General features: G+C 43.0%; 1 protein-coding gene, 1 non-coding gene and 1 pseudogene across 3 annotated transcripts; all 3 read right to left on the bottom strand.

Annotated features, from left to right (window-relative positions):
* Positions 1-467: 467 nt before the first annotated feature.
* On the bottom strand, positions 468-24,480 carry LOC135570976 (nucleolar protein 58-like). Of its 2 annotated transcripts, XM_065016798.1 has the most exons (12): positions 24,278-24,468; positions 23,590-23,666; positions 23,395-23,447; positions 20,937-21,085; positions 20,588-20,652; positions 15,197-15,604; positions 14,819-14,982; positions 11,948-12,082; positions 10,409-10,470; positions 6,511-6,653; positions 1,160-1,281; positions 468-1,054 (listed from the first exon to the last, which is right to left on the bottom strand). In XM_065016798.1, exons 4-12 carry the CDS (start codon positions 21,002-21,004, stop codon positions 1,001-1,003), a joined length of 1,221 nt encoding a protein of 406 aa, XP_064872870.1. In that variant the 5' UTR covers positions 21,005-21,085; positions 23,395-23,447; positions 23,590-23,666; positions 24,278-24,468; the 3' UTR covers positions 468-1,000. The 2 variants fall into 2 exon arrangements, with proteins under 2 accessions (XP_064872870.1, XP_064872871.1); XM_065016799.1 differs by lacking the exon at positions 11,948-12,082 and having other exon boundaries at positions 24,278-24,480.
* Positions 15,065-15,144, bottom strand: LOC135570979 (small nucleolar RNA SNORD11B). The gene has a single exon (XR_010463612.1). It is a non-coding gene; the product is annotated as a small nucleolar RNA SNORD11B (small nucleolar RNA).
* Positions 24,481-26,014: 1,534 nt separating the features above from the next.
* On the bottom strand, positions 26,015-26,191 carry LOC135570978 (U2 spliceosomal RNA; annotated as a pseudogene).
* Positions 26,192-26,446: the final 255 nt, after the last annotated feature.

Below are 26,446 nucleotides of genomic sequence, written 5' to 3'. Positions count from 1 at the left end.
GGGGGGTACAGGTTAGTTGCGGTAATTTGCACATGTAGGAAGGGGTGAAGTGACTAAATGCGATATGTTAGTTTTGTATTTTGAATAAATGTACACACATTTCTAAACTTGTTTAGCTTTGTCATTTGGGGGGCATCGTGTGTAAATTAATGGGAAAAACTATTGAATCATGTTAGAATAAGGCTGTAACGTAACAAAAGGTGGACAAAGTCAAGGGGTCTGAATCCACCATAGCTGGAATGAAAGGAAATACCGCTGACTGAGAAAATGGGGCGGCAGGGTAGCCTAGTGGTTAGAGCATTGGACTTGTAACCGAAAGGTTGCAAGTTCAAACCCCCGAGCTGACAAGGTACAAATCTGTCGTTCTGCCCCTGAACAGGCAGTTAACCCACTGTTCCTAGGCCGTCATTGAAAATAAGAATTTGTTCTTAACTGACTTGCCTGGTTAAATAAAGGTAAAATAAAAATAAAATAAAAAATGGATTTAATCACTTATGGACAAACACAGCAGAAAAACCCATCTTTAAAAAAAGGCACATCGTTAAACCAGTGGAGTGTTTTAACATGGACATTGATATTGTAGACAGTCTATTGGGTCTTTAGTTGATTAGTAATAATAAGAGGTTACAGTAAACTAAAGGTTCATCTTAAACTCAAATCCACAGGAGGATTTATATCAAGTCTCATAACAGATCAGCTGCTGGTCATTCTGAAATAACCTCCGTCTCCAGTTCTCTAGTCTTTAAACGGTCAGATACATCATCAAGTCTCATAACAGATCAGCTGCTGGTCTGAAATAACCTCCGTCTCCAGTTCTCTAGTCTTTAAACGGTCAGATACATCATCAAGTCTCATAACAGATCAGCTGCTGGTCATTCTGAAATAACCTGCGTCTCCAGTTCTCTAGTCTTTAAACGGTCAGATACACCAGTCAGTCTGGCCCTGGTAGATACAACCACAACTAAAAGTTCTAATATAATACAGTTTCTCCCCAACCAGATTAATCTCCCTCTTCCTCCTTGACCTTTTTCTTCTTTTTCTTCTTCTTTGACGACTGTAAATCACAAGAAATAACAAATTAGTATGTTCGTTCAGGCAGAGCGGCTTAGATGAGCAGGAATATATATATTCTGGAGGCATGTCCCCATCAGCTACGTACTTCCTCTGTGGGAGAGACGGTCGCCTCCTCTTCCTCTTCCTTTACGTCCTCCTCGGCTTTCTTAAACTTCTTTTTCTTCTTCTTCTTGGGAGTTTCTTCTGCTGCCGTTGAAGCCTCTAGTTCTGAATGAAAACAGAAAGCACCTTGAGACAACAGCACTTAACAGACGGCTGAGAACCTCATGATATGGATTGGGTTATAGAACAGGATGGATGGTGTGTTATAGAACAGGATGGATGGTGTATTATGGGTTGTGTTATATAACAGGGTGGATGGTGTATTATGGGTTGTGTTATAGAACAGGATGGATGGTGTGTTATAGAACAGGATGGATGGTGTATTATGGGTTGTGTTATATAACAGGATGGATGGTGTATTATGGGTTGTGTTATAGAACAGGATGGATGGTGTATTATGGGTTGTGTTATAGAACAGGATGGATGGTGTATTATGGGTTGTGTTATAGAACAGGATGGATGGTGTATTATGGGTTGTGTTATATAACAGGATGGGTGGTGTATTATGGGTTGTGTTATATAACAGGACGGATGGTGTATTATAGGTTGTGTTATAGAACAGGATGGATGGTGTATTATGGGTTGTGTTATAGAACAGGATGGATGGTGTATTATGGGTTGTGTTATAGAACAGGATGGATGGTGTATTATGGGTTGTGTTATAGAACAGGATGGATGGTGTATTATGGGTTGTGTTATAGAACAGGATGGATGGTGTATTATGGGTTGTGTTATATAACAGGATGGATGGTGTATTATGGGTTGTGTTATAGAACAGGATGGATGGTGTATTATGGGTTGTGTTATATAACAGGATGGATGGTGTATTATGGGTTGTGTTATATAACAGGATGGATGGTGTATTATGGGTTGTGTTATATAACAGGATGGATGGTGCCTTGATAAGCTCCTTTCCTGAGGACGGCTCACCTCTCACAGTTCTGGGCGACTTTAACCTCCCCACGTCTACCTTTGACTCATTCCTCTCTGCCTCCTTCTTTCCACTCCTCTCCTCTTTTGACCTCACCCTCTCACCTTCCCCCCCTACTCACAAGGCAGGCAATACGCTCGACCTCATCTTTACTAGATGCTGTTCCTCCACTAACCTCATTGCAACTCCCCTCCAAGTCTCCGACCACTACCTTGTATCCTTTTCCCTCTCGCTCTCATCCAACACTTCCCACACTGCCCCTACTCGGATGGTATCGCGCCGTCCCAACCTTCGCTCTCTCTCCCCCGCTACTCTCTCCTCTTCCATCCTATCATCTCTTCCCTCTGCTCAAACCTTCTCCAACCTATCTCCTGATTCTGCCTCCTCAACCCTCCTCTCCTCCCCTTTCTGCATCCTTTGACTCTCTATGTCCCCTATCCTCCAGGCCGGCTCGGTCCTCCCCTCCCGCTCCGTGGCTCGACGACTCATTGCGAGCTCACAGAACAGGGCTCCGGGCAGCCGGCGGAAATGGAGGAAAACTCGCCTCCCTGCGGACCTGACATCCTTTCACTCCCTCCTCTCTACATTTTCCTCTTCTCTCTCTGCTGCTAAAGCCACTTTCTACCACTCTAAATTCCAAGCATCTGCCTCTAACCCTAGGAAGCTCTTTGCCACCTTCTCCCCCCTCCCTCTCTGCAGATGACTTCGTCAACCATTTTGAAAAAGAAGGTCGACGACATCCGATCCTCGTTTGCTAAGTCAAACGACACCGCTGGTTCTGCTCACACTGCCCTACCCTGTGCTCTGACCTCTTTCTCCCCTCTCTCTCCAGATGACATCTCGCGTCTTGTGACGGCCGGCCGCCCAACAACCTGCCCGCTTGACCCTATCCCCTCCTCTCTTCTCCAGACCATCTCCGGTGACCTTCTCCCTTACCTCACCTCGCTCATCAACTCATCCCTGACCGCTGGCTACGTCCCTCCCGTCTTCAAGAGAGCGAGAGTTGCACCCCTTCTGAAAAAACCTACACTCGATCCCTCCGATGTCAACAACTACAGACCAGTATCCCTTCTTTCTTTTCTCTCCAAAACTCTTGAACGTGCCGTCCTTGGCCAGCTCTCCCGCTATCTCTCTCAGAATGACCTTCTTGATCCAAATCAGTCAGGTTTCAAGACTAGTCATTCAACTGAGACTGCTCTTCTCTGTATCACGGAGGCGCTCCGCACTGCTAAAGCTAACTCTCTCTCCTCTGCTCTCATCCTTCTAGACCTATCGGCTGCCTTCGATACTGTGAACCATCAGATCCTCCTCTCCACCCTCTCCGAGTTGGGCATCTCCGGCGCGGCCCACGCTTGGATTGCGTCCTACCTGACAGGTCGCTCCTACCAGGTGGCGTGGCGAGAATCCGTCTCCTCACCACGTGCTCTCACCACTGGTGTCCCCCAGGGCTCTGTTCTAGGCCCTCTCCTATTCTCGCTATACACCAAGTCACTTGGCTCTGTCATAACCTCACATGGTCTCTCCTATCATTGCTATGCAGACGACACACAATTAATTTTCTCCTTTCCCCCTTCTGACGACCAGGTGGCGAATCGCATCTCTGCATGTCTGGCAGACATATCAGTGTGGATGACGGATCATCACCTCAAGCTGAACCTCGGCAAGACGGAGCTGCTCTTCCTCCCGGGGAAGGACTGCCCGTTCCATGATCTCGCCATCACGGTTGACAACTCCATTGTGTCCTCGTCCCAGAGCGCTAAGAACCTTGGCGTGATCCTGGACAACACCCTGTCGTTCTCAAATAACATCAAGGCGGTGGCCCGTTCCTGTAGGTTCATGCTCTACAACATCCGCAGAGTACGACCCTGCCTCACACAGGAAGCGGCGCAGGTCCTAATCCAGGCACTTGTCATCTCCCGTCTGGATTACTGCAACTCGCTGTTGGCTGGGCTCCCCTGCCTGTGCCATTAAACCCCTACAACTCATCCAGAACGCCGCAGCCCGTCTGGTGTTCAACCTTCCCAAGTTCTCTCCGTCACCCCGCTCCTCCGCTCTCTCCACTGGCTTCCAGTTGAAGCTCGCATCCGCTACAAGACCATGGTGCTTGCCTACGGAGCTGTGAGGGGAACGGCACCTCACTACCTCCAGGCTCTGATCAGGCCCTACACCCAAACAAGGGCACTGCGTTCATCCACCTCTGGCCTGCTCGCCTCCCTACCACTGAGGAAGTACAGTTCCCGCTCAGCCCAGTCAAAACTGTTCGCTGCTCTGGCCCCCCAATGGTGGAACAAACTCCCTCACGACGCCAGGACAGCGGAGTCAATCACCACCTTCCGGAGACACCTGAAACCCCACCTCTTTAAGGAATACCTAGGATAGGATAAAGTAATCCTTCTCACCCCCCTTAAAAGATTTAGATGCACTATTGTAAAGTGGCTGTTCCACTGGATGTCATAAGGTGAAAGCACCAATTTGTAAGTCGCTCTGGATAAGACCGTCTGCTAAATGACTTAAATGTAAATGTGTATTATAGGTTGTGTTATATAACAGGATGGATGGTGTATTATGGGTTGTGTTATATAACAGGATGGATGGTGTATTATGGGTTGTGTTATAGAACAGGATGGATGGTGTATTATGGGTTGTGTTATATAACAGGATGGATGGTATATTATGGGTTGTGTTATATAACAGGATGGATGGTGTATTATAGAACAGGATGGATGGTGTATTATGGGTTGTGTTATATAACAGGATGGATGGTGTATTATGGGTTGTGTTATATAACAGGATGGATGGTGTATTATAGAACAGGATGGATGGTGTATTATAGAACAGGATGGATGGTGTATTATGGGTTGTGTTATATAACAGGATGGATGGTGTATTATGGGTTGTGTTATATAACAGGATGGATGGTGTGTTATAGAACAGGATGGATGGTGTATTATGGGTTGTGTTATATAACAGGATGGATGGTGTATTATGGGTTGTGTTATATAACAGGATGGATGGTGTATTATGGGTTGTGTTATATAACAGGATGGATGGTGTATTATAGAACAGGATGGATGGTGTATTATAGAACAGGATGGATGGTGTATTATAGAACAGGATGGGTGGTGTATTATGGGTTGTGTTATATAACAGGATGGATGGTGTATTATAGAACAGGATGGATGGTGTATTATAGAACAGGATGGGTGGTGTATTATGGGTTGTGTTATATAACAGGATGGATGGTGTATTATGGGTTGTGTTATATAACAGGATGGATGGTATATTATGGGTTGTGTTATATAACAGGATGGATGGTGTATTATGGGTTGTGTTATATAACAGGATGGATGGTCTGTTATATAACAGGATGGATGGTGTATTATATAACAGGATGGATGGTGTATTATATAACAGGATGGATGGTGTATTATGGGTTGTGTTATATAACAGGATGGATGGTGTATTATGGGTTGTGTTATATAACAGGATGGATGGTGTATTATATAACAGGATGGATGGTGTATTATAGAACAGGATGGATGGTATATTATGGGTTGTGTTATAGAACAGGATGGATGGTGTATTATAGAACAGGATGGATGGTATATTATGGGTTGTGTTATAGAACAGGATGGATGGTGTATTATGGGTTGTGTTATATAACAGGATGGATGGTGTATTATGGGTTGTGTTATAGAACAGGATGGATGGTGTATTATAGAACAGGATGGATGGTGTATTATGGGTTGTGTTATATAACAGGATGGATGGTGTATTATGGGTTGTGTTATATAACAGGATGGATGGTGTATTATGGGTTGTGTTATATAACAGGATGGATGGTGTATTATGGGTTGTGTTATAGAACAGGATGGATGGTGTATTATAGAACAGGATGGATGGTGTATTATGGGTTGTGTTATATAACAGGATGGATGGTGTATTATGGGTTGTGTTATATAACAGGATGGATGGTATATTATGGGTTGTGTTATATAACAGGATGGATGGTGTATTATGGGTTGTGTTATATAACAGGATGGATGGTGTATTATGGGTTGTGTTATATAACAGGATGGATGGTGTATTATGGGTTGTTTTATATAACAGGATGGATGGTGTATTATAGAACAGGATGGATGGTATATTATGGGTTGTGTTATAGAACAGGATGGATGGTGTATTATATAACAGGATGGATGGTGTATTATGGGTTGTGTTATATAACAGGATGGATGGTGTATTATGGGATGTGTTATATAACAGGATGGATGGTGTATTATGGGTTGTGTTATACAACAGGATGGATGGTGTATTATATAACAGGATGGATGGTGTATTATGGTCTCATGTTATGGGTTGTGTTATACAACAGGATTATGGCTAAGAGTTACTCAACTGACCTTCCACAGGTTCTTTCTTGGGTTTCTTGGGTTTGACTGTCACCGGTGTGGCCACCTCTTCCTCCTCCACCTCCTCAAACTTCCTCTTCTTGGAAACAGAGGGGAGGGTGGAGTCTCCGGAGGGGTCGTACACCTTCACGTCACTACGGAGACATGACAGAACGTTATTTAACAGCACAGTTAGTAATTAGCCGACGGTCGATTGATTGGTTTAAAGGCTGTTGGTCGACCGAGATGTTTTAGTTGAGCAGTAGCAAGTCAATTTATGGCACACGAGACACCTTTCTGATTCACAACCATCTCAGTGAATTGTTTTGCGTTTGATTGTTAGTGTATATCAATTCCCCATTACATATATCACCAGTACTACATTTACCCTTCATTCCTATCATTTACAATCTACAATGCTTGTTTGGTTATGGTCATTTCAGTTAACGCATTCAATATATCAGTCTTTCAGCATTCTCATTGTTGGAGTGGACACATTGTTTGCAGAGTGCACAACCTATGCTACACTTGTGAGAGAAACTGTGTTTCTAGCATTTCATTTACCAGTTAATTTAGCTTAGTTTGGCAGCGCTCCTGTCAATGTTGAGTAAGAACGCAAACGCATAGAAGTAGACCTATATGCTGCCTAGCCTGCGCGCCAATGTAGGCTTACAAATGTGCCCATCTGATAGTATTTCTGATGGGCTAAACGCACCACTACTAATGACCTGTGGAGCTTCTCAAAGTAATGCTTTGTCACCTCAAAACAGCAAGCAAACATACCGTTTTACCATCCATTGAGAATTACAAAAGTTCCTCAATGTATTTGAAAAATATTCCCAGCTCTCTCCTTTTTGACCACTCATGTCCTGCTCGGATCCAATGGAAACGTCATAAAATAAGCCTACTTGATCAAATAGCCTACAGCTGTCTGTCCCGAGCTCACTGGCGGGGGAAACAGGGCACAGAATATTTAAAAAAATATTTCAAGCAAGCCCACTCCCCCCCAGACCAAGTTGTGAGCATAGCCCCCCCCCCCCAGACCAAGTTGATACAATGCTTCAGTTCATTGCAGACAGGCCATGATTCATATGATAATTTCCATCAGGATATTTTATACCTGCAGGCCAATGTTTTATTTGTTTGCTTTAGGCCATTTTTACACATTTGCAATAGAAGTTACTTTCTAGGTTTGTATCACTTTCACTTAGATATCATTTTGATTAACCACATGATTGAAAATACATTTTATTTAACCAAAAAGGTGCATATGAAAGAGATAACTGCAGATCAGTAGAAATGACAGCCTAAGATAAAATCCACATGAAAGGTTGCAGACTCCTCGTGTTGCCCATTACCGCCACCTTCAGGAGAGTAATGCCAGAATCAGAGAAAGCCAGCAGGACCAGCGGATGGTCAGGTTAACATCTTGATCTCTGGCTCCCTCCAGTCATGTATGTATTATTTCATCTAACAGGGAGCTTAGCGCACACGGGGTTCGGGAGCTTAGCGCACACGGGGTTCGGGAGCTTAGCGCACACGGGGTTCGGGAGCTTAGCGCACACGGGGTTCGGGAGCTTAGCACACACGGGGTTCGGGAGCTTAGCACACACGGGGTTCGGGAGCTTAGCACACACGGGGTTCGGGAGCTTAGCACACACGGGGTTCGGGAGCTTAGCACACACGGGGTTCGGGAGCTTAGCACACACGGGGTTCGGGAGCTTAGCACACACGGGGTTCGGGAGCTTAGCGCATGTAGTTGATTTGACTCCAACAAACGATGTCCGTGAAAAAAAAGACACATTAAATTTTTTACCAGTCCTTGGTCGAAAGAACCGACAACTATCGGTTGTCATGACCCTCTTTGGGTACAGCGAGCACCATCCCCCTCTGTCTCCTAAAACCAGGCTGCTGTGGTCAGAGAGGTCGTAAATTCCAGGAGATGATCTCCTCATGGCCACAGTATATAGAGAGTGAGTTTTCATAGAGAGAACAAAGGAATTTCTTCCACCTCACAGAACTGGAGAACCGAACAACATTTATGTTCTGGAGAATGTATAAAAGATCAGTGAAGAATCCAGCTACGAACTGGTCCGTTGGGTACAATTTAGTGAAACTCATGGGAGACAATACGGCCACATTACCATAAATGTTTATACAATAGCTTCAGATATGAGGCTAATTGTTGTATAAGATGAGAGGATGATACTCTTTGTGAAATTGTGTAATGTGATTTTGGACTGTTTAATGAAGGAAACTCCAATTCCCTTTGGAGTTAAACTAAATCAGAGGACCGCCCATGAGCACAGTTATGTCCTGGGACAGGCCCTTTTCTGCTCTTCCGAATAAAACCCGGGTTTTCTATCACCAGACCAGCTCACCCCAATTACAAGATGGCTTAAGGTTGCAGACCAGCTTACCACAAGAGGGCCCAGGTTTGAGTAGAGACCATAAACCTAAGGTTTGAGTAGAGACCATAAACCTAAGGTTTGAGTAGAGACCATAAACCTAAGGTTTGAGTAGAGACCATAAACCTAAAGGTTTGAGTAGATGGCTGAATCTTTTAACCATACCACGTGGTAAAACTCTTAAGACTATCGATACCGCCATTCTAACCACGACAGAGAGAGAGCGGACAAACTCTCTATCCTATAACGACATGAAGTAATGTCACTGAACCAGCCATTCTAACCACGACAGAGAGAGAGCGGACAAACTCTCCAACAGACAAGCGTTTCAACAGAGATACCGACGACACACTGAGCGTAAATATATATATTGATATCAATTGTTCCCGAATGAGCTTTCATATGTGAAGGATTAGCATTTCAATTGTTATAATTATCACTGTCTAACAAGCCGCCATTAGGGCACATCCTCCTTTCTTTGGAAATATACTGCTCAAAAATATAAAGGGAACACTAAAATAACATCCTAGATCTGAATGAATGAAATATTACATACTTTTTTCTTTACATAGTTGAATGTGCTGACAAATCACACAAATTATCAATAGAAATCAAATTGATCAAACCATGGCACATACCCCATATAATTTCTTTGGAAATCTATCTATTTTGTATGTGTGACGCATTTCTGTGAATTACTTAGTAAATCAATTATTTTAAGACAATTGATGTATGGATGATTCAGTGAAGACTTTGTTCGTGCAGATAACCAACAATTTACGACGTTTGGAATGAGACTAATGTGAGGTAAATAATGAATTAATCAGAAGACTATGTGATCAGATATTATATTTCTGAAAGTTATATTAGGAAAATTATAACGTTGTAATCTGAATATTTTACTTGGTGCCCCGACTTCCTAGTTAATTACAGTTACATGATTAATCAGTTTAATCACGTAATAATAATTAGAGAGTTATTTGATAAATAAGTCATCAGTTTTAATTATGCCAAAGACACAACCAAGACTTGTTGTCGGGGACAGCCGGTGACGTTACCAGAGAGACGCGACAGAAGGTCAGTTACCAGAGAGACGCGACAGAAGGTCAGTTACCAGAGAGACGCGACAGAAGGTCAGTTACCAGAGAGACGCGACAGAAGGTCAGTTACCAGAGAGACGCGACAGAAGGTCAGTTACCAGAGAGACGACAGAAGGTCAGTTACCAGAGAGACGACAGAAGGTCAGTTACCAGAGAGACGTGACAGAAGGTCAGTTACCAGAGAGACGCGACAGAAGGTCAGTTACCAGAGAGACACGACAGAAGGTCAGTTACCAGAGAGACGCGACAGAAGGTCAGTTACCAGAGAGACGCGACAGAAGGTCAGTTACCAGAGAGACGCGACAGAAGGTCATTTACCAGAGAGACGCGACAGAAGGTCAGTTACCAGAGAGACGACAGAAGGTTAGTTACCCAATACAGTAGTCTCCAGGGTTAACTCACCTCTTGTGTTGGTATTTGTCAGACTTCGCCATGGCTTTGCCTGTTCCACTGATTCTTCTGATCTGAAGGGATAAACCAGGGTCAGCACAATATTAGGGGACCGGTAGAGTAGGAGATGAGTAGGGGACTAGCAGAGTAGGAGATGAGTAGGGTCTAGCAGAGTAGGAGATGAGTAGGGGGCTAGCAGAGTAGGTGACTAGCAGGATATCACTGTTTAACTTGACATGGGTAGGGGGCAACATTCAGGAATTTATGATGAAAAGCGTGCCCAAACTAAACTGCCTGCTACTCAGTCCCAGAAGCTAGGATATGCATAGATTTGGATAGAAAACCTTCAAAAGTTTCCAAAGTGGTTCAAATAATGTCTGAGTATAGCAGAACGGATTTGGCAGGCGAAAACCTGAGAAAAATCCACCCAGGAAGTAGATTTTTGTTTGTTTGTTCTAGTTCTCTATACAATGCCATTACAGTATCAGTTGACTTATGACTGTTGCTATGCCTTCCACGAGATGTCAGCAGTATTCAGAAATGGTTTCAGGTTTGTTATTCTGAAAAATGCGGGAGTAAGAGCAGTCTGAATGACTGGACCCTACAGTGTCAGAGCTTTTTCATGCTCAATCCCGAGAGCGTGCCTTTCTTGTTTACCTTTTATATTGACAACGTTATTGTCCGGTTGAAATATTATCGATTATTTAGGCTAAAAACAACCTGAGGATTGAATATAAAACATTGTTTGACATGTTTCTATGAACTTGACGGATACAATTAGGATATTTTGTCTGCCTGTTGTAACTGTTTGAGCCGTGGATTACTGAAGAAAACAAAACGGAGGTTTTTGGATAGAGAGACTATCGAACAAAAGGAAGATTTATTGAATAAATGAAAGTCTTAGTGAAACCATATGAAGATCAAAGGGATTCATTTTCTCTCTATTTCTGACTTGTGTAACTCTGCTTGGCTGGTTACTGTTTTAATCTTAGTGAAACCATATGAAGATCAAAGGGATTCATTTTCTCTCTATTTCTGACTTGTGTAACTCTGCTTGGCTGGTTACTGTTTTAATCTTAGTGAAACCATATGAAGATCAAAGGGATTCATTTTCTCTCTATTTCTGACTTGTGTAACTCTGCTTGGCTGGTTACCATTTTGTAATGATTTGTCTGCTGGGCGATGTTCTCAAATAATCACATTGGTATGCTTTCGCCGTAAAGACTTTTTGAAATCTGACACAATGGTTGGATTCACAAGAAGTTCATATTTAAAACTATGTATAACACTTGTATGTTTTCAGATTTTTAAAATAATGAGTATTTGTTTTTGAATTTGGCGCTCTGTAATTTCCCTGGATGTTGGCCAGGTGGGACGCTAGCGTCCAACGTACACCAGTGAGGTTATTAATGCTCAGATGATGAGGTAGTGACTGAAAAGCATCAGGTAGTTTCAGGACTGTTGACATTAGTCATCATCACTGCTTGGCATCTCATGTGGGCTGGTTGTTTTGGGCCTCTAGCAGTAAGGGGCAGAGAGAGAGCTACTTACTCCCTTCTCCTCTAGGTGGCGTAGTCTGGCCTCCAGCTTGGCACGGTTCTCAACTCCCATCTCAGCGTTTGTGTCCTCTCCCAGGGCATCGTAGCGGATCGCCAGAGATGCTTTGGCTGCCAGCATCCTGGAGATCTGAGAGGAGAGAAAGAAGCTTGACTAGAACATGACAGCAGTACTGTAGAGTGGAGAGACATTCTGATTAGATCACACCTGGAACATGACAGCAGTACTGTAGTGTGGAGAGACATTCTGATTAGAACTAGATCACACCTGGAACACGACAGCAGTACTGTAGAGTGGAGAGACATTCTGATTAGAACTAGATCACACCTGGAACACGACAGCAGTACTGTAGTGTGGAGAGACATTCTGATTAGATCACACCTGGAACATGACAGCAGTACTGTAGTGTGGAGAGACATTCTGATTAGAACTAGATCACACCTGGAACATGACAGCAGTACTGTAGAGTGGAGAGACATTCTGATTAGAACTAGATCACACCTGGAACATGACAACAGTACTGTAGTGTGGAGAGACATTCTGATTAGAACTAGATCACACCTGGAACATGACAACAGTACTGTAGTGTGGAGAGACATTCTGATTAGAACTAGATCACACCTGGAACATGACAACAGTACTGTAGTGTGAAGAGACATTCTGATTAGAACTAGATCACACCTGGAACATGACAACAGTACTGTAGTGTGGAGAGACATTCTGATTAGATCACACCTGGAACACGACAGCAGTACTGTAGTGTGGAGAGACATTCTGATTAGATCACACCTGGAACATGACAGCAGTACTGTAGTGTGGAGAGACATTCTGATTAGATCACACCTGGAACATGACAACAGTACTGTAGTGTGGAGAGACATTCTGATTAGAACTAGATCACACCTGGAACATGACAACAGTACTGTAGAGTGGAGAGACATTCTGAATAGATCACACCTGGAACATGACAACAGTACTGTAGTGTGGAGAGACATTCTGATTAGAACTAGATCACACCTGGAACATGACAACAGTACTGTAGTGTGGAGAGACATTCTGATTAGAACTAGATCACACCTAGAACACGACAGCAGTACTGTAGTGTGGAGAGACATTCTGATTAGAACTAGATCACACCTGGAACATGACAACAGTACTGTAGAGTGGAGAGACATTCTGAATAGATCACACCTGGAACATGACAACAGTACTGTAGAGTGGAGAGACATTCTGATTAGAACTAGATCACACATGGAACATGACAGCAGTACTGTAGTGTGGAGAGACATTCTGATTAGAACTAGATCACACCTGGAACATGACAGCAGTACTGTAGTGTGGAGAGACATTCTGATTAGAACTAGATCACACATGGAACATGACAGCAGTACTGTAGTGTGGAGAGACATTCTGATTAGATCACACCTGGAACATGACAACGGTACTGTAGTGTGGAGAGACATTGATTAGATCACACCTGGAACACAACAACAGTACTGTAGTGTGGAGAGACATTCTGATTAGAACTAGATCACACATGGAACATGACAGCAGTACTGTAGTGTGGAGAGACATTCTGATTAGAACTAGATCACACCTGGAACATGACAACAGTACTGTAGTGTGGAGAGACATTCTGATTAGAACTAGATCACACCTGGAACATGACAACAGTACTGTAGAGTGGAGAGACATTCTGAATAGATCACACCTGGAACATGACAACAGTACTGTAGTGTGGAGAGACATTCTGATTAGAACTAGATCACACCTGGAACATGACAACAGTACTGTAGTGTGGAGAGACATTCTGATTAGAACTAGATCACACCTAGAACACGACAGCAGTACTGTAGTGTGGAGAGACATTCTGATTAGAACTAGATCACACCTGGAACATGACAACAGTACTGTAGAGTGGAGAGACATTCTGAATAGATCACACCTGGAACATGACAACAGTACTGTAGAGTGGAGAGACATTCTGATTAGAACTAGATCACACATGGAACATGACAGCAGTACTGTAGTGTGGAGAGACATTCTGATTAGAACTAGATCACACCTGGAACATGACAGCAGTACTGTAGTGTGGAGAGACATTCTGATTAGAACAACAGTACTGTAGTGTGGAGAGACATTCTGATTAGAACTAGATCACACCTGGAACATGACAACGGTACTGATGGAACACAACACAGTATGATCACACATGGAACATGACAGCAGTACTGTAGTGTGGAGAGACATTCTGATTAGAACTAGATCACACCTGGAACATGACAACAGTACTGTAGTGTGGAGAGACATTCTGATTAGATCACACCTGGAACACGACAACAGTACTGTAGTGTGGAGAGACATTCTGATTAGAACTAGTACACACCTGGAACACGACAACAGTACTGTAGTGTGGAGAGACATTCTGATTAGAACTAGATCACACCTGGAACACGACAACAGTACTGTAGTGTGGAGAGACATTCTGATTAGAACTAGATCACACCTGGAACATGACAGCAGTACTGTAGTGTGGAGAGACATTCTGATTAGAACTAGATCACACCTGGAACACGACAACAGTACTGTAGTGTGGAGAGACATTCTGATTAGAACTAGATCACACCTGGAACATGACAGCAGTACTGTAGAGTGGAGAGATTCTGATTAGAACTAGATCACACCTGGAACACGACAGCAGTACTGTAGTGTGGAGAGACATTCTGATTAGATCACACCTGGAACACGACAGCAGTACTGTAGTGTGGAGAGACATTCTGATTAGATCACACCTGGAACACGACAACAGTACTGTAGTGTGGAGAGACATTCTACTTCTAGTGATGGCTGGAACAAAAGCCTCACCTTGCCCTTGTTCTTGGCCGAGGTCTGTCCCACCAGAGAGGCGTGGTAGATGAGACCATATTTGGGCGTGTCTCTGCGCGTCTTCAGGGCTCTGAACAGGGCCTTCTCTGCTCCCAGGATCTGGACTGTGGAGGCCGGGTGCTTGGCCAGGTTCAACAGGGACCCTGTCAGAGAGAACCAGAGCATTTAGGAGCAGTTTGGGCGTTTCCAGCTGCCTACTACAGGTGTCCAGGTAAAAGGTTTTAATTCAAGCTCAGATGAGGTAGTGACTGAAAAGCATCAGATATCAGGATTGTGACATATAGTCATATTAATCACCGCTTGTTTTGTGTTGTGAATGATTCCTGCTGTGTGATTGGCCGTTAGATCATGACTCACCAGCGTGTGAGATGAGCCGCGCCCCTACCAGTTCCCCCACCATGACAGTCAGGTTGGGAGCGATAGCCATCATCATGTTCTTCAGATAGTCGTAAAGTTGGGTGCGGTACTCTGTAATCTCTATCACCTGGTCACACAGGTGCATGATGTTGCCGATGTCCTCCTCTGACACCTCCGTTCCCATGGAGATCTCTGCAGCCAGTTTGACCTCTGCCTTCACCTCCTCGGAGAGATGCTCAGACAGGTCGGTGGTTGCCACGTTGGTACGAGCGCCTATCTTCCGGACACTCTTGCAGTAGGCCAGGTTGTCAGTGATGATCTTCCCCACCTCAGGGAAGTGCCAGCCGTACCACTCCCTACAGCGCATGATGTAGTTGTTGAGCTCCTTGTCCAGGTCATCCAGCAGAGCTGCACAGATCAAAACACTAGTTACACCTGTTACTGAGCTACAGCCCATAATACTAGTTACCCCTGTTACTGAACTACAGCCCATAATACTAGTTACACCTGTTACTGAGCTACAGCCCATAATACTAGTCACACCTGTTACTGAGCTACAGCCCATAATACTAGTTACACCTGTTACTGAGCTACAGCCCATAATACTAGTTACACCTGTTACTGAGCTACAGCCCATAATACTAGTTACACCTGTTACTGAGCTACAGCCCATAATACTAGTTACACCTGTTACTGAGCTACAGCCCATAATACTAGTTACCCCTGTTACTGAGCTACAGCCCATAATACTAGTTACACCTGTTACTGAGCTACAGCCCATAATACTAGTCACACCTGTTACTGAGCTACAGCCCATAATACTAGTTACACCTGTTACTGAGCTACAGACCATAATACTAGTTACACCTGTTACTGAGCTACAGCCCATAATACTAGTTACACCTGTTACTGAGCTACAGCCATAATACTAGTTACACCTGTTACTGAGCTACAGACCATAATACTAGTTACACCTGTTACTGAGCTACAGACCATAATACTAGTTACACCTGCTACTGAGCTACAGCCCATAATACTAGTTACACCTGTTTTTTTGTTTTGTTTTTTTTCCACCTTTATTTAACCAGGTAGGCTAGTTGAGAACACCTTTATTTAACCAGGTAGGCCAGTTGAGAACACCTTTATTTAACCAGGTAGGCCAGTTGAGAACACCTTTATTTAACCAGGTAGGCTAGTTGAGAACACCTTTATTTAACCAGGTAGGCCAGTTGAGAACACCTTTATTTAACCAGGTAGGCCAGTTGAGAACACCTTTATTTAACCAGGTAGGCTAGTTGAGAACACCTTTATTTAACCAGGTAGGCTAGTTGAGAACACCTTTATTTAACCAGGTAGGCCAGTTGAGAACACCTTTATTTAACCAGGTAGGCCAGTTGAGAACACCTTTATTTAACCAGGTAGGCCAGTTGAGAACACCTTTATTTAACCAGGTAGGCCCGTTGAGAACACCTTTATTTAACCAGGTAGGCTAGTTGAGATCACCTTTATTTAACCAGGTAGGCTAGTTGAGAACACCTTTATTTAACCAGGTAGGCCAGTTGAGAACACCTTTATTTAACCAGGTAGGCCAGTTGAGAACACCTTTATTTAACCAGGTAGGCCAGTTGAGAACACCTTTATTTAACCAGGTAGGCTAGTTGAGAACAAGTTCTCATTTGCAACTGTGACCTGGCCAAGATAAAGCATAGCAGAGTGAACAGACAACACAGAGTTACACATGGAGTAAACAATTAACAAGTCAATAACACAGAAGAAAAATAATCTTTATACAATGTGTGCAAAAGGCATAGGGTAGGCGAATAATACAATTTTGCAGATTAACACTGGGGTGATAAATGATCAGATGGTCATGTACAGGTAGAGATATTGGTGTGCAAAAGAGCAGAAAAGTAAATAAATAAAAAACAGTGTAAAAACAGTATGGGAATGAGGTAGGTGAAAATGGGTGGGCTATTTACCAATAGACTATGTACAGCTGCAGCGATCGGTTAGCTGCTCGGATAGCTGATGTTTGAAGTTGGTGAGGGAGATAAAAGTCTCCAACTTCAGCGATTTTTGCAGTTCGTTCCAGTCACAGGCAGCAGAGAACTGGAACGAAAGGCGGCCAAATGAGGTGTTGGCTTTAGGGATGATCAGTGAGATACACCTGCTGGAGCGCGTGCTACGGATGGGTGTTGCCATCGTGACCAGTGAACTGAGATAAGGCGGAGCTTTACCTAGCATGGACTTGTAGATGACCTGGAGCCAGTGGGTCTGGCGACGAATATGTAGCGAGGGCCAGCCGACTAGAGCATACAAGTCGCAGTGGTGGGTGGTATAAGGTGCTTTAGTGACAAAGCGGATGGCACTGTGATAGACTGCATCCAGTTTGCTGAGTAGAGTGTTGGAAGCCATTTTGTAGATGACATCGCCGAAGTCGAGGATCGGTAGGATAGTCAGTTTTACTAGGGTAAGCTTGGCGGCGTGAGTGAAGGAGGCTTTGTTGCGGAATAGAAAGCCGACTCTTGATTTGATTTGCGATTGGAGATGTTTGATATGAGTCTGGAAGGAGAGTTTGCAGTCCAGCCAGACACCTAGGTACTTATAGATGTCCACATATTCAAGGTCGGAACCATCCAGGGTGGTGATGCTAGTCGGGCATGCGGGTGCAGGCAGCGATCGGTTGAAAAGCATGCATTTGGTTTTACTCGCGTTTAAGAGCAGTTGGAGGCCACGGAAGGAGTGCTGTATGGCATTGAAGCTCGTTTGGAGGTTAGATAGCACAGTGTCCAATGACGGGCCGAAAGTATATAGAATGGTGTCGTCTGCGTAGAGGTGGATCATGGAATCGCCCGCAGCAAGAGCAACATCATTGATATATACAGAGAAAAGAGTCGGCCCGAGAATTGAACCCTGTGGCACCCCCATAGAGACTGCCAGAGGACCGGACAGCATGCCCTCCGATTTGACACACTGAACTCTGTCTGCAAAGTAATTGGTGAACCAGGCAAGGCAGTCATCCGAAAAACCGAGGCTATTGAGTCTGCCGATAAGAATATGGTGATTGACAGAGCTACAGCCCATAATACCAGTTACACCTGTTACTGAGCTACAGACCATAACACTAGTTACACCTGTTACTGAGCTACAGCCCATAATACTAGTTACACCTGTTACTGAGCTACAGCCCATAATACTAGTTACACCTGTTACTGAGCTACATCCCATAATACTAGTTACACCTGCTACAGCCATAATACTAGTTACACCTGCTACTGAGCTACAGCCATAATACTAGTTACACCTGTTACTGAGCTACAGCCCATAATACTAGTTACACCTGTTACTGAGCTACAGCCCATAATACTAGTTACACAGGTTACTGAGCTACATCCCATAATACTAGTTACACCTGTTACTGAGCTACAGCCATAATACTAGTTACACCTGTTACTGAGCTACAGCCCATAATACTAGTTACACCTGTTACTGAGCTACAGCCCATAATACTAGTTACACCTGTTACTGAGCTACAGCCCATAATACTAGTCACACCTGTCTCCAGACCATAATACTAGTCACACCTGTTACTGAGCTACAGACCATAATACTAGTTACACCTGTTACTGAGCTACATCCCATAATACTAGTTACACCTGCTACAGCCATAATACTAGTTACACCTGTTACTGAGCTACAGCCCATAATACTAGTTACACCTGTTACTGAGCTACATCCCATAATACTAGTTACACCTGCTACAGCCCATAATACTAGTTACACCTGTTACTGAGCTACAGCCCATAATACTAGTCACACCTGTCTCCAGACCATAATACTAGTCACACCTGTTACTGAGCTACAGACGATAATACTAGTTACACCTGTTACTGAGCTACATCCCATAATACTAGTCACACCTGTTACTGAGCTACAGCCCATAATACTAGTCACACCTGTTACTGAGCTACAGCCCATAATACTAGTCACACCTGTTACTGAGCTACAGCCCATAATACTAGTCACACCTGTCTCCAGACCATAATACTAGTCACACCCGTCTCCAGACCATAATACTAGTCACACCCGTCTCCAGACCATAATACTAGTCACACCCGTCTCCAGACCATAATACTAGTCACACCCGTCTCCAGACCATAATACTAGTCACACCCGTCTCCAGACCATAATACTAGTCACACCCGTCTCCAGACCATAATACTAGTCACACCTGTCTACAGACCATAATACTAGTCACACCTGTCTACAGACCATAATACTAGTCACACCTGTCTACAGACCATAATACTAGTCACATCTGTTACTGAGCTACAGACCATAATACTAGTCACACCTGTTACTGAGCTACAGACCATAATACTAGTTACACCTGTTACTGAGCTACAGCCCATAATACTAGTCACACCTGTCTACAGACCATAATACTAGTCACACCTGTTACTGAGCAACAGACCATAATACTAGTCACACCTGTTACTGAGCTACAGACCATAATACTAGTCACACCTGTTACTGAGCTACAGACCATAATACTAGTCACACCTGTCTACAGACCATAATACTAGTCACACCTGTCTACAGACCATAATACTAGTCACACCTGTCTACAGACCATAATACTAGTCACACCTGTCTACAGACCATAATACTAGTCACACCTGTCTACAGACCATAATACTAGTCACACCTGTCTACAGACCATAATACTAGTCACACCTGTCTACAGACCATAATACTAGTCACACCTGTCTACAGACCATAATACTAGTCACACCTGTCACTGAGCTACAGACCATAATACTAGTCACACCTGTCTACAGACCATAATACTAGTCACACCTGTCTACAGACCATAATACTAGTCACACCTGTCTACAGACCATAATACTAGTCACACCTGTTACTGAGCTACAGACCATAATACTAGTCACACCTGTCTACAGACCATAATACTAGTCACACCTGTTACTGAGCTACAGACCATAATACTAGTCACACCTGTCTACAGACCATAATACTAGTCACACCTGTCTACAGACCATAATACTAGTCACACCTGTTACTGAGCTACAGACCATAATACTAGTCACACCTGTCTACAGACCATAATACTAGTCACACCTGTCTACAGACCATAATACTAGTCACACCTGTCTACAGACAATACAGTCATCTTATAAAAACTGCACTAATGTGCCTACAGTCTAAAAGTGAAATTCTCTTCACTGTCACGCGAGGGGGCCGCTAAAATGTTTTGCTTGCAAGGTGGGGGGGGTACTGATGTGAGATGTGTTGCGGCCCCTCGTGAGGTTTTTGTGGCCCCCACCCCCATCAAAGATGCCCATCCCTGGTCTAAGAGGAGGTACTTACAGATAGCTTGAACGATCATGGTATCCACTTTGTCAGGGCTGAACTTCAGCTTGTAGCGGGACAAACTGAGGAAACAGAAACAGGTCAGGATCTGCCATAGCAGCCTTTCAGGTCTTCTATGAATACGACAGAGGGAGGTGCTGCCTCAGGGGTAGTGACGAATGCTGAGGAAATCCACACCAGGTTTCAGACAGCATGATATAATCATCGGCAACACACACACTACATATTGATGTGAGTCAATTATAAAGTGTTTGTAATGAGGTCTTTTGTTATAAGACCAGTTGGCGTCATTTAATGGGATCCTAATAAATCCAAAACACCAAGCGTTGTCTGTGTTCCACCCTACCTGTGAGCCAGTCCCAGAGACATGGCGCTGATCTCCCGGGGGGGCAGCGCAGTGATCAGGGACTCCATCTGTGTCCTGATGGTCTACCACGTTGCAGCCGAGCCGTTGTTGCTCCTAGACGTTTCCACTTCACAATAACAGGGGCAACTCTAGTAAGGCAGAAACGTGGTAGACAGACTTGTTGGAATGGTGGCATCCTATGACGGTGCCACATTGGAAGTGACTGAGCTCTTCAGTAAGGCCATTCTATTGCCAATATAAAAAATATATATATTTCACTTCTAGTAACCTGTTGCTTCTACCCTCTACTTTTTTGAACATTCTGTTAAAAATCGCGCAACATTTCAGCGCCCTGCTACTCATGCCAGGAATATAGTATATGCATTTGCTTAGTCTGTGTGGATAGTAAACACTCAGACGTTTATAAAACTGGTTAAATCACTGCTGTGGCTTTACCAGAACGGCATTTACATCGAAAAGCACAGGAAAAACTGATCACTGAAAATGGGAAAATATATCCATGCGCTACTTGAACCCATTGATAAAGGTGAACCACAATTAATTGACTGAGGTTGCAGTACCTACAGCTTCCACACGGTGTCTAGAGTCTTGTCATTTCCCTTCAAGTTTTTTCTTGGTCAAACACATGCAGGGCACCGTATTTCTTCAGGTCTAGGACCGGATATTTTCGTTGAGTTTCTAGCCGGACATTTTTCCAGACGGACAGCTAATGATCTTTACATCGCCTCCTGATGAATTTTATCGCTTATTAACGTTTACTAATACCTAAAGTTGCATTACAAACGTATTTGAAGTGTTTTGTGAAAGTTTATCGTCGACTTTTGAATTTTAAAAAATGACGTTACGTTTTGAAACAATGTTTTTTCGTTTATCACACAGTCTACATATAACGATATCTAGGCTTTATATGGACCGATTTAATCGAAATAAAGACCCAAATAGTGTTTATGGGACATCTAGGAGTGCCAACAAAGAAGATGGTGAAAGGTAATGAATGTTTTCTATTTTATTGTGCGGTTTGTGTAACGCCGAAATGTTAATTATTTTGTTTACGTCCCCTGTGGGTCTTTTGGGGTGTTACATGCTATCAGATAATAGCTTCTCATGCTTTCGCCGAAAAGCATTTTAAAAATCTGACTTGTTGCCTGGATTCACAACGAGTGTAGCTTTAATTCGATACCCTGCATGTGTATTTTAATGAACGTTTGAGTTTTAACTAATACTATTAGCATTTAGCGTAGCACATTTGCATTTCCAGAGCTCTAGTTGGGACGCAAGCGTCCCGAGTAGAGGGAAGAGGTTAAACCAGGTAGGCCAGTTGAGAACAAGTTCTCATTTGCAACTGTGACCTGGCCAAGATAAAGAATAGCAATTTGACACAACAGAGTTACACATGGAATAAACAAAACAGTCAATAGGAAAAGTATATATACAGTGAGTGCAATGAGGTAAGATAAGGGAGGTACGGCAATAAATGGGCCATGGTGGCAAAGCAATTACAATATAGAGATTAAACACTGGAATGGTGGATGTGCATTAGATTAATATGCAATTAGAGATACTGGGGTGCAAAGGAGCAAGATAAATAAATACAGTATGGGGATGAGGTAGGTGGCTGTTTACAGATGGGCTGTGTTCAGGTGCAGTGATCTGTGAGCTGCTCTGACAGCTGGTTTGTCTATGGAGATTGCATGGCTGTGTGCTCGATTTTATAAACCTGTCAGCAACGGATGTGGCTAAAATAACCGAATCCACAAATTTGACAGGGTGTCCACATACACTACATATACAAACGACTGTTATAGTTCCAACATTTAGACACAGGACATTAGTAATATGTATCTATTCATAGACTCAACATTGTTAGGGGGTGAGTTCAACAACCGGCTGCTGTCAGTGTTTGTTATGATGGTTAAGGTTAGCTGTGGTCTCAGCTGTAGTGAGGAATACTGCATAACACCTAAAGGCTTCTGCATGCTTCCCATCCCAAACAGTTGGGAATAGTTGGTGCTTAAGAAAAAAGAATCGTGTTTGTTTGGTCTTCGGTCAGGTGTTTTCCCCAGATGTTTTTGCACACTTCAACGATACTCGTTTTCATGCACATTTTCAAACTACATAAATACTGCACCTAACAGCTTACGTAGATTTAAAATTGTAAAAATAAAAGTAAGAAAAAAATTACATTTCTTGAGCCATCTTCAATTATTTCAGACTAGTTTGAGGAAGTGTATACTGGCGATGGCTTCTCAAGTTGGACAAACACTACTATTGCCGCTTTTCTCATTTTTCAAGCAACGGTCTTTTAATTAAGGGAGTATGTGAACACGCTGTTGGTTCACCTAGCTGAAGCATGCAGAAGCCTTGACTGACAGCCCTTGTGCACTAACTGGTAAACTATAGTGAGCAACAACAGGAGAGGTGAAAGTATTCTGTCTACCTGCCAAGGTCTCTGTTGTGTCCTGGAATTTCTCAAAGTGCTTCAACTTCACTCTGGAAGGAGAAATGGTGGCGACATGTTATTTGTCAACTCCAGAAACATGTTCCTTATGCTGATAATGTGTAATACTACTGTTCATTGACAACGTATTCCCCTCTAAACACTCCTCTCTCCAGACATGGGGCCATAACTCACACTTTGTTGGCCTTCTCCGGAGTCTCGAACTCCTTCCATAAACTGTCCACCTCTTGGAGCTTTGACTCATCGAGGACCTGAAACAAAACAAGGTTAAAGTTCTATCAAGTACACGGGCATACCATACATTAATTGCATTAACTCAACTCGGTTTACATGTGTTGTCATTAAAACCCGTCAGTAATGTGTGATAAGAAAGCCAGCACGCGGTCCCTCCAAAGTACCACGCACCAGTTATGCTAACTTGGAAGAGAAGCCTATTTGAAATGTTGGGTAAACATTGGCAACAAATAAATTATTTAACTTCGAAAATAGAACGGGTTCAAATAGTTGCATAATTACTAAAGCCAAGTCCAAGGTAGCAAAGTATCTGTATATCCAGCAGATCTAGGTAACTTGCCACATGCAACGTGGTTGCTTAACTGCAGCGTGTTGAATGAGAAGGCCTCGTTGCGGTAAAGGTTTGCATGCGAGAACTACCACGACGACCTAAATAGAGAAGCCATGTGTACTATAAACAATGTTAAACAGGTCTTGACATTGAAATACTTTGTATTTTAATACAATATCTAGCTACTCCAGGAAAACAAGGTATTTAGCTAGCTACACCGCGAACCCGGTTCAATGATTGAAAATTGTCATGCACCCATCTAAAATTATTAGAATATAACTTTAGCTAAATACTCACTTTAAATATTGCATAACCAGCAGCGGTTTCAAATAAAACAAGCATCTCTGACGCTTTTTCACCAAGTTTAAACCCGAAACAAACTTATCTCCTAGAAAGCCTTCGCTAGTCGCAGTTCCAACGGGAATGTGTTCCACGCGGTGATCTGTGTGCCTCACCCGGAAGCACGTCCTCTCTCTAACATCGCGAGAAGTGGCAGAGTGAACTATTTGGAGACAAACAAATCCGACGAGAACATTTTGGTCGCGAACCGCGTACACGTATTTTGCAGTTGTTATCGCGCTTATGTTCCTAGCGCCAACAGTGCATGTTCCTTCCATACAGTAAAACCTTGCAGTACAAAACGATACACGCAAATCCCCCCAAAGTAAGACAGGAATTAATCCAAAATAAAAAAAGTATAAATAAAAGTTTACTGTCACACACCAGTTAGTTGTTTTACAGGGTCAGCTATGGTAGTACGGAGCCCCTTGAGCAAATTAAGGTTAAATGCCTTGCTCAAGGGCACATACTTTTTTTTACCTTGGAGGCTTGGGTATTCAAAACCGGGAACTTTCTGTTACTGGCCCAACATTAACCACTAGGCTACCTAGACAGAAATATATATATACATTATGGACAGTATATAAATAGAAAAGGTGTGTACAGCAGTAGTTGTATAAAGTACCACATTCTGAGTCATAATTACCCATAAAACCTAGTGGTCAAACATGGAAATGGTTCCAATCGTTTTTTCCACCATTCATTTTTCCCATAGGGGATTTTCGAAACACTTAAAATCAGGGCTGTGTTTCCTGTACGCTTACCCTAGTGTGACGTTTTGATTACCATCTAAATCTCCCCCCCAAAGGAAATGCTAATTAGCAGCTAATGTGGCTATCATACAGAACTTCAAATATCATGATGATCTGGACGAGACTGCAGAATCAAGGCAAAGGCAGAGCGGGGTGTTGCGAGAACAAGCGGTCTTTTGTTAGATAACAGGAGCCAGGTGCGAGATAACGGTATGGAGCATGAGAGCCTGGATGTTCTTCACAAGCAAGTTACATCTATCAACAGAAGCGCCAAGAGGCGGGGACCCGCCTGAGCGCCTGCAATAGGCTGAGCAAGTTTAAACCACGCCCAGTCTCTACTGTGATAGGCCAACAGACGGGTTGGAACTGTCTATCACAGTATAAAGAATACTGTTTACATACATCCTGTCAGTTCTCTGTTCTGCCCTGCGTGGTATTACAGTGAGCCCGTATATACGAAAATTGCATTTGACATTTATTACTTAGCTAATAAAAAATACATAGTATAAAATCGGTGACTCATTGTTATATTTATCCTGATACCAGATTTGAATTTACGCAGCTCTAACAGACAGTCCATGTTACCAGTACATGACTTTAGCACATTTCATAGTTTATTCTGTATAGTCTTCTACTGTATAGATTTCCAATCATAACAAAAAAATGTTTAACTACTTTATTACTTAGCTATGTGTGTATATTTTTGATCATGCACTGTTGAGGAAAGTTTGCAAGTAAGTATCCCGTGCACGTGACGAAAAATCTTTGATTGGAAGATGAACGCACCCCATTCCCAACAGCTATCGTAGTCAATAAAACGGTGACCGTTTTGACCAGCACTATCGAGCCATCATTGATATTGAAATGAAGTTGCTCAATGTGAAAATACAATATAGACCAACGAAGCAACTGTTTCCTCTGTCTGATTTCTCTTTACAATGAAAGGGGGAGCACCGTTCCTGGAAGTACTGCAATACCAGGTCGATGCGTGGAGTGGACGGAGCAAGCCCCTATTCCATCTCCCTATTCCAAAAATCAATGTAATATATGGTCCCCAGATAGGAGACGTATCAGATATTAAACTGATAAGAACAGATTTTTTTTATTTTGGAAAAGTTTTATTGACACATTTCCTTTAAAGAAACAGCTCATACATTTTTTACATCATTTATACACATAAAAACGGCAATAAAGGCATAAAACAAAGCATTTGAAAGTTACATTTAAATTAGTTAAAAAGTACATGTTGTTAAAACCAATGAAAACAACCATGAATAAAAGTACTTTCTTTGTAAAAACATCAAATCTGTAAAAGGCATTTAAAATGTGTACTAATGATCTAACAAAGGTAAAACATTTTTAAGACATGAAAAAC

This window comes from Oncorhynchus nerka, unplaced genomic scaffold, assembly GCF_034236695.1.
Source record: "Oncorhynchus nerka isolate Pitt River unplaced genomic scaffold, Oner_Uvic_2.0 unplaced_scaffold_868, whole genome shotgun sequence".
Taxonomy (NCBI): Eukaryota; Metazoa; Chordata; class Actinopteri; order Salmoniformes; family Salmonidae; genus Oncorhynchus; species Oncorhynchus nerka.
This window is presented reverse-complemented; position numbering and strand designations above follow the sequence as displayed.

Coding starts and splice junctions, on each gene's coding strand:
- LOC135570976 (XM_065016798.1), bottom strand. CDS start 21,004: ATGGAGTCCCTGATCACTGCGCTGCCCCCCCGGGAGATCAGCGCCATG. Junction 6,654..10,408: donor GACAAATACCAACACAAGAG/GTGAGTTAACCC, acceptor ATGTCTCCGTAG/TGACGTGAAGGTGTACGACC. Junction 1,055..1,159: donor CCGTCTCTCCCACAGAGGAA/GTACGTAGCTGA, acceptor TGTGATTTACAG/TCGTCAAAGAAGAAGAAAAA.